The sequence below is a fragment of the Elgaria multicarinata genome, chromosome 3, assembly GCF_023053635.1.
Source record: "Elgaria multicarinata webbii isolate HBS135686 ecotype San Diego chromosome 3, rElgMul1.1.pri, whole genome shotgun sequence".
NCBI classification, from domain to species: Eukaryota; Metazoa; Chordata; class Lepidosauria; order Squamata; family Anguidae; genus Elgaria; species Elgaria multicarinata.
In genome coordinates this window covers 157,297,149-157,311,069 of record NC_086173.1, presented here as the reverse complement: position 1 = coordinate 157,311,069, position 13,921 = coordinate 157,297,149, and the positions used below count along the sequence as shown (strand labels likewise).

At 42.9% G+C, this 13,921-nt stretch overlaps 2 protein-coding genes across 2 annotated transcripts in view; both read right to left on the bottom strand.

Moving 5' to 3' along the window:
* LOC134395616 (zinc finger protein 197-like) overlaps window positions 1-13,921 on the bottom strand; it is a 148,595-nt gene that overhangs the window by 37,616 nt on the left and 97,058 nt on the right. The window lies entirely within an intron of this gene.
* Window positions 3,781-9,175, bottom strand: LOC134396224 (zinc finger protein OZF-like). Its single transcript, XM_063122644.1, has 3 exons — window positions 9,075-9,175; window positions 7,987-8,113; window positions 3,781-6,835 (listed from the first exon to the last, which is right to left on the bottom strand). The coding sequence occupies exons 1-3, from the start codon at window positions 9,129-9,131 to the stop codon at window positions 5,562-5,564; spliced, it is 1,458 nt and encodes a 485-aa protein (XP_062978714.1). The 5' UTR covers window positions 9,132-9,175; the 3' UTR covers window positions 3,781-5,561.

The following is a 13,921-nucleotide window of genomic DNA, read 5'->3' as shown; positions in this document are numbered from 1 at the left end:
AATTGAAAAGAAAGAAAAGACAAAGCGAATGTTTCTAATATGTTTAATTTCACAATGCTTGTGGATATACAATATTTTTAGTTGTTCCATTGTCTGTGTAGATATAGAGATTGTCTGGTTTGCCGACTCTAGAACACGCAACATATAATTGTCCATGTGAGAAGCAATCTGTGTCTAGATCTAAACAGCACAATTCTAAAGATTGGCCCTGAGCTTTGTTGATGGTGATTGCAAACGCCAATCGAATTGGGAATTGCAATCTCTTAAATTGAAATGGCATATCTGTTGGAATCATAGGAATGCGAGGAATGAGGACATCTTCACCTTTGAAAGGTCCTGTCAAGATTGTTCCTTCTATGACGTTGCTCAGTAATTTTTTTACTGCAAGCTGCGTGCCGTTGCAAAGTTTTGGCTGGTTGATATTTCGCAACATGATAATTGGCATGCCGATTTTCAATTGGTATGAATAATAGTTCATTGCGCTGCATTTCATATCTGTTTCTTCGCCACTGACTGGATTTATCATCTTAACGTTGAAGTGATATCCATCGGCACCATCCCAAAAAATGATTGGATATTGCAGGGCATCATAGCATCGATGAGTTTCTGCAATTTTTTTCAATTGATTGTTTTTCCGATGAATAATATCTCTAGGTTGAAATTGATCTCCGACTATAACAATTGCCACTTCATCTATAGTTGGAGCATTGAATCTTCGCACATGTTCACCAGCAGGCGTTTTGTCAGCATGAATAACAATCTTGTGTGTATCAGATGCATCATGTCAATTGCTGTTTTGAACAAATGTACTAAATTGTTTTTTTCGTGAAGTAGCTGTTGCAATTTTGAAACGATGGACCTTTTTATGCCGGTATAAATTCCGCAGCGTTCATTCAATTCATCATTGACATCACCAATGAAATACATTTGTAGGAATTTATGTTGACTATCTTGAAACGGAAGGAAGGAGCCGGCTTTATGTTAAATTTGTCCTTTGACTTTGAAAGTTGGCATAAATGGAGCTGTGATGATTTCTGCGCCGAACGACGTCATTTGGAAGCATGAGTTGTATTTCCTGATGTTATTATTATTATTATTATTATTATTTATTTATATAGCACCATCGATGTACATGGTGCTGTACAGATAACACAGTAAATAGCAAGACCCTGCCGCATAGGCTTACAATCTAATAATTAGATAGGAAATGCTTTGATTCTGCGGTATATCCGGCAAGCAAAGTTTGTAATGGCTCTGGTGGTTCTCCAAGTTGAGGCAGTTTAATTTTTCCAGCAGCGCAACACATTCCTTTTGTTTCTCCATTAAATTTAAGAGCCTTGCAATAAGGACACACTTCAGTCATAGTGCCGATGAGAACATGCCGCCTCAAACTATAATCATCAGCTGGGCTGTACCGGAATGCAAGGCGATTGTAATCGTGTGATTGTTTACCACGGAGTCGTGTTTGACGCTGATGTGCTTTTTCTCGTTGACGTCTTTCAGCCACTCTCAGCCTGTCGCGTTCATTCTGTTGAGAACAAAGCAGATCTGAAGCTGTAGAACGCGATTGCCGTGCTCGCAACTGTGCATCCTCAAGTCTGGCTGAACGTTGCTTGGCTGGTTCCTTGGCACGTATTTGAGGCATTCTTTTTCTTTTTTTCTCATTTGCTGATGCCCATTTTTCCTGAGTCTGATTTGCAATTTCTCGTCGCAGTGCTTCTGCTCTGCGAGGACGACGACCTAAGTGTGATCTTCTGCGAGGCATTATTTGGATGAAGTAAAGCAGATTGTTTGGTTTTTAAAAAAGGATGTTTTTATGGTGAGGAGGTTAGTGGAAACTCCTGGCAGTTACTTTTCTTCAGAACGTGTAACTGTCACAGGTGTGACATCTATATTCACTCAGCCAATTGTGAGAGAACATGCAAATAGGAGAGGAGGCAGAGGCAGTGGATTGGCCTACTGGTTGGCGATGTCACAATGACCTATAAGAGCAAATAGGAGAGAACATGCAAATAAGAGAGGAGGCAGAGGCAGTGGATTGGCCTACTGGTTGGCATTGTCACAATGATCAGCAGGACTGGTTTTGAGGAGGCCTATTTCTTCGATTTTAAGACAAACCTTTGACCACATATAGAACATAGTTACATAACAACGCTCGCGTATTCGAATGCAATGTTGTGTCAAAATTTCAAAGCAATCGGTGAAGAACTTTCGAAGATATAACGTCTGTTTCGAACGAACATTTACATTTTTATTTATATAGATTGTTTGATTGCTTTTATTATGGTCATAGACCAGTCAAACAGTCAGTACAAAAGCAGTATAGTAAGTCAATAAAATATAGAACACATAAAAACACAATAAAGGCAATGAATAAAATACTTACAATACATAAAATTTGTGACTCATTCAGGAGCCTAGAACAAAAATTAAGTGATTACTAGTTTGTAATACCAAGTAGTCACAATTTGTTGATTAATTTTCGATACAAAAAAACTCATCACTTTTCACATGACCTTGGGGTTATTATCTGAAAGTCAGTGTGCTAGATGTTGTTCCTCCGTTCCCCACAAGAACTGTTGTAAAGTAGGAGTTATAACTATGTGGCACAAGTCCTGATTGAAAGTACAATGCAGCAAAATGTGTACTGCTGTTTCTGCTCTTCCTGACCAGTTCCTAATCTAGTTTCCTTCTAAACCTTTGTTCCCATAAAGCAGTTTTATCCTGCCAGGGTAAAACCTTTCCTGAATTTTGGGATGTGCAAGCAGACAGATACTGTACAGACCAAAATGCCCTCCCATTGCCTCTATAATCAGAATGGTTAGAGGGACTACTTAAATGAATTTGGAGCTCCACGTCCCAGAATTGGCAATACGGCTTTATTGTTTTCCAGTTTTGACCAGTTCTCCATAACCAAATGTTATGGACAACCATCTGTCAGGGATGCTTTAGGGTGGATTCCTGCATTGAGCAGGGGGTTGGACTCGATGGCCTTGTAGGCCCCTTCCAACTCTGCTATTCTATGATTCTATGATTCTATGTCCTTATGAAGGGATGTAAAGCACACAGGCTATAAAAAGATGGATTGTATTTTGGCCATCGACCTCAATGCATGAATTGGAAAGGATGATGACACCCCCAACGCTCACTTCAATGAACAGCCACCGGCATCGGAGGAATCCCATCCCCTACCTGATAAGCATTTGAAGGATAAGGATTGCAATTTTGCAGGCTGATCGCTCATGAAAATGATAAACAGAATGGCTCTTGCATTATTGAACGGGGGGCAGAGAGGGGTAGAGGATGACCGGGCAGGAGAATATACTTTAAGTCCAGAGCCAGTGTGTCAACAATTGATTACATTATTATTGTTTCTTGCACAATTTAGCACGATGCGTTTGGGACACAACTCTTTTTACACTCCAAACAATGATAGTGTTACTCCCCCATGGGAGTTCTTTTTTTAAAAAAAAAATTACTTGCAAATATAAAAACTTAAATATTAACATAATATAGAAACCATACATGCAAGGAATAAGAGATTACATAGGCTTTCTTTCTTTTAAAAAAAAGTAGAAAGAAAATGCTACCCAATCCAACACTATAAACACACAGTAGAAATTATTTAACATTAGTTATGGGGCAGTTTTAAAGGATAATTAATTAATTAATTGGTTGGAGAGGTCCCCACTCAGAGCTATTCATTTTAATTGTTGTTGTAAAGGAAGCACGCCCCAGCAAAGCTGGCTTTTCCACTGGATTTTGCACAGATCCCAGGAACACTCGCACACATCTCCAAAACTGGAGGGTTAGGCCCAAATTTATTGAGGATAAGGGTAGGAAATACAAGATTAGCATTCAACAGGTAAAACATGCAGATACAGAATAAGAACCCAGTCCAAGCAAACTAAAAATAACTAAGTTGCCAACTATACTTCACCCAGCCATATGGGCATCCAGCTCAGAACAAAAGCCCCTTGCAAAATGTACTCTTTACAGATAGTTTCCCCTGCTCCTTCCCCCCTCCCTTGCGAGGATCTTTCACACCTTCCCTGAGATGTTAATTTTCGCTCAAGGCCGATCGGCCTTGCCCCAAGCGGTTCCAGGATGTGCCAGAACGCCCACATGCAGCTGGCGCTTATCTGTTCCGCTCCTAAAATCATAACAATAAAAGTACATTTTAACATTTTAAAACAGCCATTCTTTGTATGAATTAACCCCATCCTTACAGTTGTAATTGTTTCCTGAGAGGCTATTGTAACTATAAGCTGTTAAAGGCAGTTTGTACCTGTGCTGATGCTGGTGTTTTGTTTGTGTGTGTAATAAAACATGACCATTCTGCAGCAAAACTGTCTTTTTTCTTTTGTCCTTTTAATACCCTTCAGTAAGTTTCTCTGAGAGCGCTATTTCCCACACTATTACCGTACCACCTCCTTCTATTTCATCCTTTTGCCTCCTTCCAGCATTTAGCTATCAGCATACGTGCTGCTATTAAGATACCCAGTTTGCTTTTTGTGTAATATAGTTTGGTTTTGGCCGTCAAGTTTATTAAACAATGCAAATTCTGGTGTTTTTATTACTGTCGTTTCCATTACGATGGATATTTCTTCAAACATCCCCGTGCAAAATCTTTGCATATGTTCACAATCCCACCAAATGTGAACATAGGATTCCCAGACACCACACCCTCTCTAGCACAAATGTGAGGACTTGTCTATTTTTGCTATTCTAAATGTATATTTCTGTACATTTAGCTGATGTGGCTTTAAAAGAATTTCCCCCCACATTTTTGTCTCGTATTCTTGATCTATTCTAATAGCCCAATCAGATTCCCAGCGAGTTCGTAGTCCTTCCTGTGATCCTGAATCCAGGAAAAGTAGTAATCTATATAGTGATTTGCCTTTTAACTTTTTCTGCTAAGTTAGCGGTCATTCCTTCAAAATCTGTCAGGTTTCTGGTGCCTTGCTGCACGATGTACCGCTTTCTAAGACATGTGGATAGTTGATACCACGCTAACCATGTTTGTCTTCCTCAATGATGTCCTCCAGGCAGTCCTAGATATGGGTAAAAAGTCTTTATAATAATGCATTAATCTATCCAATTGATTGTCTTTTAAAGCCTTTTTGTTTATTATTCTGTCTTTAAGGTGAAAATTCGGGAGTCCACAAATAGGTATGAGTGGAGATGTCCCAGGCATCAATGATTCCTTTCTGTATTTCTAGACTTTTAATATAGAAATAATACTTGTGTGTTGTTGTTTTTGCCCTTTTTAATTCCTTTTTTTAATGAAAGGTAGTGATGTAAGCTTGAAATAAAGCCTTTTCTACAGAAACCCTATGTGAGTTCTTTGATGAGAAGGAAAGACTGAAGCTCTTTCCACACTCCAAGCAATGATATGGATTTCCAACTGTGTGAGTTCTTTGATGAGAAGTAAGAGTTCTCTTCTCACTGTACCTCTTTCCACACACAAAACAATCGTATGATTTCTCCCTTGTGTGAATTGTTTGATGCTGAGTGAGATATTTCTTCTGACCAAAGCTATTTCCACACTCCAAACAATACTATGGTTTCTCCGCTGTGTGAGTTCTTTGATGAGAATTGAGAAGTGCCTTCTGACTAAAGCTCTTTTCGCATTCCAGACATTTATATGGTTTCTCCCCTGTGTGAATTCTTTGATGAGAATTAAGTTGGGCCTTCTGACTGAAGCTCTTTTTGCACTCCAAACAATGGTATGGTTTCTCCCCTGTGTGAATTCTTTGATGACAATAGAAATTTGATTTCTGACGGAAGCTCTTTCCACACTCCAAACAATGGTATGGCTTCTCCCCTGTGTGAGTTCTTTGATGAGAATTGAGACGTGCCTTCTGACTAAAGCTCTTTTCGCATTCCAGACATTTATATGGTTTCTCCCCTGTGTGAATTCTTTGATGAGAATTAAGTTGGGCCTTCTGACTGAAGCTCTTTTTGCACTCCAAACAATGGTATGGTTTCTCCCCTGTGTGAATTCTTTGATGACAATAGAAATTTGATTTCTGATGGAAGCTCTTTCCACACTCCAAACATTGATATGGTTTCTCTCCTGTGTGAGTCTTTTGATGAGATTTGAGATGGGCCTTCCGACTGAACCTCTTTTCACATTCCAAACACTTATATGGTTTCTCCCCTGTGTGAATTCTTTGATGACAATTGAAACTTGATTTCTGACGGAAGCTCTTCCCACACTCCAAACAATGGTACGGCTTCTCCCCTGTGTGAGTTCTTTGATGGGAATTGAGATGTGCCTTATGACTGAAGCTGTTTTCGCACTCCAAACATTGATATGGTTTCTCTCCTGTGTGAGTCCTTTGATGAGATTTGAGATGGGCCTTCCAACTGAACCTCTTTCCACATTCCAAACACTTATATGGTTTCTCCCCTGTGTGAATTCTTTGATGAGAAGTAAGATTTGATTTCTGACTAAAGCTCTTTCCACACTCCAAACATTGATATGGTTTATCTCCTGTGTGGGTCCTTTGATGCCGAGTGAGATATTTCTTCTCACTGAAGCTCTTTCCACACTCCAAACAATGGTATGGCTTCCCCCCTGTGTGAGTTCTTTGATGAGAATTGAGATGTACCTTCTGACCGAAGCTGTTTTCGCACTCCATATACTTATATGGTTTCTCTCCTGTGTGAATTCTTTGATGAGAATTGAGATCTGTCTTATGACTGAACCTCTTTCCACACTCCAAACATTGATATGGTTTCTCTCTTGTGTGAGTCCTTTGATGCTGAGTAAGATATTTCTTCTGACTGAATCTCTTTCTACATTCCGAACAATGATATGGTTTCTCCGCTGTGTGAGTGGAATAAAGAGAAGAAATTGTTAAAAGTCTGGGATAGCAATAGAACTTAAAATAATGGAGCACCTTCAATCAATGACTTTGATCAAAAGAAGAACTGATAAGAGACATTTATTTATTAATTCTTTTATTTAATTGAGGCATTTAGATACCACTGAATCTAATAAAATCTCAATATTAAAAGACAATATTAAAGAAAACAATGATAAAACAACTACAGTAAAAACAATCAAAGGAGCAGCAAAATGAGAGGCATGATTAATTTACTCCATGCCCAGGGAAAGCCAGGGTGAAAGGGTGTGTTTTTAGGACACGTTTAAAGGATGTCACCTTTTCTGCCTCGCAAACTCTGCGAGGGAGGGTTTCCCACGGGATGGGTCCTGCTACAGCAAAGGCCTGCCATCTGGGTACGTCACGGTGACATTGTGTTCATTTTGGAATGACCAGCAAGGCCTCCTCTGCTGATCTTAAAGGTCACCTGGGTTTGTATCAGGGAAGGCAGTCTGCTAGGTAGTGTGTTTATGGCTTTATATGACAATACCTTAATGCTGAACGTGGTTCGGTAGCTAAGAAGCAGCCAGTGCAGTTCTTTTAACACAGGTGTTACGCCTTGTGCTCTGCCTGGGAAACACGCTTTTTCTGGGCTGCCTCTTATTAATTAGGGTTTTGCTCTTGTTGGTTTTTTTAAACTCTGTGCTGTTTTAATGACCCTGTTCAGATGAGACGCTAAGCCACTGGAGTTAAGCATTTTGAGCTAACCATTAGGGCTTCGTGCATCGTGTGAACCATTCCTAACCACGGTGGCTACATAACCACGGATTAAACACACTCACTAACCATTTGCTACAAAAGGGTTAGCGGCCTAACCATGGCTTAGCATGTTATCTGAACAGACCCAATGAGCCTTGTGAAAATGTTTGTGGTATGTTTGAAGCTGCTCTCTTAAAGTAGCATTAAATCATTCCACAATTTAATATAATTGAATGTATTTCTTTTCTCTTTGAACGCTGCTTTCTGAGGGCTGTGTCCTAAAAGGCGGCCTCAAAACCCTCCTAGAGGGCAGGTGCCCAAAATGGTAATATTGTCATCATGATTGCATTTGGAATTCCATGATATCATTAAGCAGGCAAACAGGGAGCCTTACCGAGAGAGGCGACGATCCCCCGGTTCTCTTCCATGACCTGCCTGTGCAGGGCTCTCTGGTCAGGATCCAGCAGGGTCCACTCCTCCTCTGTGAACCGCACAGCAACCTCCTCGAAAGTCACCAGACCCTGGAGGGAAAGACAAAACGTTTCCTTCTCAAGGATAACATGAAGTGAGCTGGCTGGGCATTAAACTGCAGGAATTGCTTGCTGTGAAAACCAGTTCTGGGGGTTTCAACAGCCAGAAAAATAGCAGGGGATAGAGGCACCTAGGCTGCTCCCTGCCTTCTCCACAGTGATCCTTCCTCCTTCCTGCTCCATCCTCCTTGAACAAGTGTGTCTGTGACTCACTTCACCAAGAGAGAAAACTGTGGCTGTGATGTATGAATCCCAGATGAGTGTTCTGGCCTTCAAGGATTAATGAATAAGGGTTGGGGTCCCTGAAACACCTTTCAGGCTAAATAACAAAGCGGTACCGCAAAATATACATGTAGTCCTTAAATAGAGAATAACAAAACTTTGAAATGATAAAACAAGCAAAACACATTACTCAGCACAACAGAAACCAGGGCTAGCACATCCCTTAGCAAAATTAAAGTTCTGTTCCTCTCAACCAACAGAGCAGTCAGCATGAAGATCTTGTAGTAACTTCTCCGGCAAGCATGGTTTGCAGAGTTTGGGTAACCAAGAATGCTTCTCATTCTCTCAGGACCCCTCTCAGCAATCGGATCAAACCTTCGCCTTTTATAAATGCCACGTGGATGACTTCATCCAAAGTTTTAGAGATGGTCATACACGATTCCCATTTCTCTCAACGGAGCCAGATTTGCCACTGACACCAGGAACACTGAGATGAAGGTATCCCTGCTAAGCTAAGCAGCTTTCTGCTTGCATTCCTTAACCAACTCATTTGTGGCAGCCTTCTTTCCATGGATACATTCCACTCCTCGCAGTTATCTCACCACACACATACAACTAATCTCATCTTTACTAATCACTTACAATCAGCATACAAAGATCATTAGGAATAGCCCTTCTAGGAAATGCAATGACTGCTGCTTCCTAGTGCACGTGACATTGCTACGCCTACCTGGTCCGGTTCCATTCCTTCAGGAAGAGACGGCTGTGTACTCATTGCCAACGTCATTCCACGCCCTGCAAGAGACAAAGAGGATGGGGAGGCAGAAGGAGGCGCTGCTCTCAGAAGCGGAGGCTGCCATCCTAAACGCCTGGGAAGGAAGCCCCTTGCAACCCAACAGGACTGAACCTACAGGCAAATGCCTAGAATTGCCCTGGCTGTGCAGGAAGTCTAAGTACACCTGAGATCGTTGCAAGATGTCTCATCTTTCATTTGGATTTTAATACTTCAGTTGGAGGGAAACGTGTATTTCCCCATTTGGGCTCTAAGCCACAAATCAAACTGTTTGGTTTTCAGCTATAAAGCCTCCAAGTGTTGAAAATTTGAATTGTAGAAAAGGTTGGAGTCAAGCATCCTCCCCATAGTACTATCTAAGGGGAACAGAAAAGGACTCCAAGGACTCTCTGATATTACCCAGAGAGCGAGATGAAGTTGAAATACAGCCACGCCCCAAATTGTTCCTTACCCTGCAAGGAGGCACGTCCGTCGCCCTCCGGCCGGAATCCCCTTTCTGGGGGGCTCTGCCAGGTGTCTGACGATGGAGCCGCCTCTGCTGCAGGGAAATCAGGTCCCACTTCTGGAAACTCGGCCTTTACCTGAAATAGCAGTGATGGTCCAACACACGGAATGAGGAGAAGGGTTAGAAAAAGAATGAGAGAGTGCAAAATAACAGAGGCGAGGAATGGGACACCTCTCCTGGGGCAATGAGTAGAGTGTTTCCAGTCCTCCTCCCTCCCATTCCTATCACCCTGGATGCAATGCTCTCACCTGCTGCCCTTCCTGCTTCTGGTCCTCTGCCTGGCTCAGGAGGAAGCCTTCTGCCAGGGCCACCGCCTGGGAACTGGTCTCCGCTGCGCATTCCCTCACCCAGTTCGCCATCTCCACTGGCAGGATGGTCAGGAACTGCTCCAGGATCAACAGGTCCACGATTTGGGTTTTCGTGTGTCGCTCTGGCTTCAGCCACCGACAGAAAAGAGAGTGGAGCTGGTTGCAAACCTCTCGGGGTCCCTCAGCTTCCTGGTAGTGGAACTGCCTGAAACGCTGGAGCTGCACATTTGAGCTGGCCATGTCCTCACCCAGGACCTTCTGCTCTGTTCTTTCCCAGAATTCCCCACTGCTCTCGGTCTTAACAGCATCAGGATTACTTCCTGCTTCAGGGTTTGGCTCAACCATCATTGATCTGTATTTCCAAAAACCTTCAATGGGGCCAAAGAAAGTTTTCTCTCTTTTGTATCTTGGCAAAAATTGGCTTACGAGATGGTGCTACAAAGTCAAGACATGGTTCTGTTAAAGGAAATTTATACTTTCTCCTTAAAGACCCCTTTTCATTAACCTATCTTAAAATTTGCTGAAATTGAGGCTGTCCTTTAAAGTAATATCTGTTGATTAGTCAACTGATTTTACAAGGTCAACGGATGAAACATCTGGATTTAGATATGCATAGAAACATTCTGATTCATAGAGAGGTTTCTTCCTTCTACACAGAGTTTGTTTTACTTTATCTAGTTAAAAAGATCAAAAGCATTTCTCCCAGGTTTTTAGAAGTCCAAGGAAGCAAGAAATTTTGTCCCATACAGAAACTGGAATTCACCAGTTGTGCTCCGCTGGTTTTGTTTTTAGTTTTTTATATACTGGTTTTTTTAACACCCCTTTTTCATCCTCTTCGCCATTTCTTTATCAGCCTTCTCCTCCTTCTCAAAGGGATTCCTCTCCAGCTGCTTCACAGGGTTCAGCCAAGATCTTTTGCTGCCTTTAGCAAAAAAATCCCTCCAGAGCCTCTCACCTCCACCACGCTCACCCCCCACAGTAGGAGTCACCAAATTAAACAACTACCTATCCTTTCCTGACTATCATAGCTAGGAGTTGCCTTGCTGGAGCACAGTACAGGTTCTCACAGGGCACCATTCTCCACCCCAAGAGATCACAAGGTTTTTGCCCCACAGAAACCCTGGGTTGCTCGGTTATGGGTTGTTCTTTTCTTGCTCAGAATGTGTAACCCTTCTTTTTGTTCTCTTTTACTTCTCCATTTATTGATTCAGTTATTATCGGCCTTCTCCTCTTCTCCTCTCTCTGCAGGCCTGCCTCTCAGGGGTGTCCCAAAATCTCTGGCTGCCCTTAGAAAAACTGTCACAACACACACACCACGAGTAAAATGTCAGTTAGTTATTTAAATTACTACAAAACTTGCTGCCCTTTCAGGGGTCTCCAAATCACTTGCCTTTTGGGGGAGGGGTCTTGGGGGGTCACTTGGTCTCCCTCCACCCGCCTTTGCTGGCTGCTGTCAGTCTGGCCAGTCCAGCAGAGAACGAGGGCAGCGTCTCAGCCCCAGGCAGGATTGCACCCGGGGACCCCCATGGGCCAAAGGGGAGGGTGTGTGTGTGGGGGGAAACAGGGGCCCGATGAACGGGGGAAGAAGGACCGTCGTCCCTGCAGGGAGGCCTGATCGAGGAAGCAGTTCTGATCCATGGACCCAGCAGCGGCGGAGGGAGGAGGGGGCGGAGACTGCGGGGGCTCCCGAGAGGCTCAGCCTGGCTGGTCTCCTCCCTATGGGGTGGGGTGGGGGGAGCGTCCAGCCCCCTTCCTATTGCGAACTCAGATCCTCCTCTGACCCTTTGGGGGCTGAATTCGGGCATCTTCCCCCTTCCCAGGTCTCCCCCTCCTCTTCCTCCCCTGCAACCCAGGGACCCGCCTTCAGCCCAAGGCCAGGAGGGCTCTCACCTGATCCCACTCAGGAGGCCCCGATGCAGCGCCCGGAGGAAGCTCCGAGGCCTTTTCCCTCCGGAGGAAGAAGGAGGCGGCACGAAGGAGCGCAGCTCCAAGACACCGGCCCCTCCTCCCCTGCCCCACATCCCCTTCCTCTCTAGGAATCGAGCTCGTTTCTTTAACCCCCTGGAGGCCAGCAAGAGGCAGCTAATGAGACAGGGGATCCGTCTTAAATGTTACTTTGCTGACGCCTCCCAGGGTCCCCCCACATCTCTCCCGGTGACGCCTCTCGGGGAACTCGGCTAGCGAGAGATGCTCTCCTATATTGAGGCATCATGAACCAGCGCAAATCCCATCCGTGCAGAAAGGGGCTGGTAAACCTACAGGCCGAGGGGAGCCTGGGCCACAGGGAGGGCTTGTGAATCCATATCCAACAGATTCCCCAATAAATGAGTTCAAACAGTGGGGCATTCTTGCCGTCAAGATGTTTAAATCCTGGCTAAGGAACGAAATTGGGTGAGATGCTCCCACGGGCAGTGGATCCTGCGCTTGCTTATATGAAATAGTATCACCCTGGTTTTCCCCCACATGTCTGGCAACGCCTAAAATATCATTTAACAGGTGTTTAAGATGGGGCCAAATTGTCTAAAAATTCCCCAGTCAGTATCATTATTTCTCATATTCTGATCATTATTTTTCACTCTGCAATAATATCACAGAAAATGTTGTTTATGTAGCTTTCTTTGTTGTCTTAACATTCCTTTATATATTCCATCGCTTAATTTGGTAGTCTAATGAGAAATAGGGCTTGATTGTAAATAAATCTCATTCTGTAGCCCCAAGTACTTCTACGGTTTCTCCCACATGTGAAGTATTAGATGAGAAGATCAGATTAATTTCCACCCACATTCCAAGCAGTTTTCCACTTTCTCTCCTGTGTGGACTCTTTGATGAGAAGTAAGAATTGCCTTCTCATTGAAGTTCTTTCCAAATTCCAAGCATTTATATGATTTCTCACAGATGTGTCTTTTTAATAAGAAATTGGTTGGTTGATTGATTGATTGATTTTAGTATGTTCATAGGCAAGTCAAACAGTCAGTACAAAAGCAGTGTAGAAACTCAATAAAATATAGAATATATAAAAACACAATACAGGCAATGAATAAAATACAATACATAAAATTTGTGACTCATTCAGGAGCCTAGAACTAAAATTAAGTGATTACTGTAATACCAAGTAGTCTCAATTTGTTGATTAATTGCCAATACACAAAAACTCATCATTTTTGTCATTACCTTGGGGTAATTATCTGAAAGTCGATGTGCTAGATGTTGTTCATCCATTCCCCACAAGAACTGTTGTAAAGTAGGAGTTATAACTAAGTGGCGCGAGTCCTCCTAGAAAGTACAATGCAGCAAAATGTGTACTGCTGTTTCTGCTCTACCCAACCACTGCCTAATATAGATGCTTCTAAACCTTCGATCTCATAAGACATTGTATCTTGCCAGGGTAAAAGCTTTCCTGAATTTTGGGATATGCAACTAGACAGATACTGTGCAAGCAAAACTTCCCTACCATGGTTAGATGCACTATAACGGTTAGATGCACTACTTAAATGAATTTGGAGCTCCACGTCCCAGAATTGGCAGTTCGGCTATTGTGTAGCCCACAATTTGTTATTGCTTTCCACTTTTGACCAATTCTCCATAACCAAATGTTTATGTCCTTATGAAGGGATGTAAAGCACGCAGGCTATAAAAAGATGGATTGTATTTTGGCCATCAACCTCAATGCATGAATTGGAAAGGATGATGACACCCCCTACGCTCACTTCCATGAACAGCTACCCATCCTCTCCCTGATAAGCATTTGAAGGATAAGAGCTGCAATTTTGCAGGCTGATCGCTCATGAAAATGATGAACAGAATGGCTCTTGCATTATTGAATGGGGGGCAGAGGATGACCGGGCAGGAGAATATACTTTTATGTCGAGTGCCGGTGCATCAGCAATTGATTATATTATTATTGTTTGTCTAATTTAGCCTGATGCACACAACCCTTTCTACACGCCAAACAAGGATGGCATTTCTCCCCT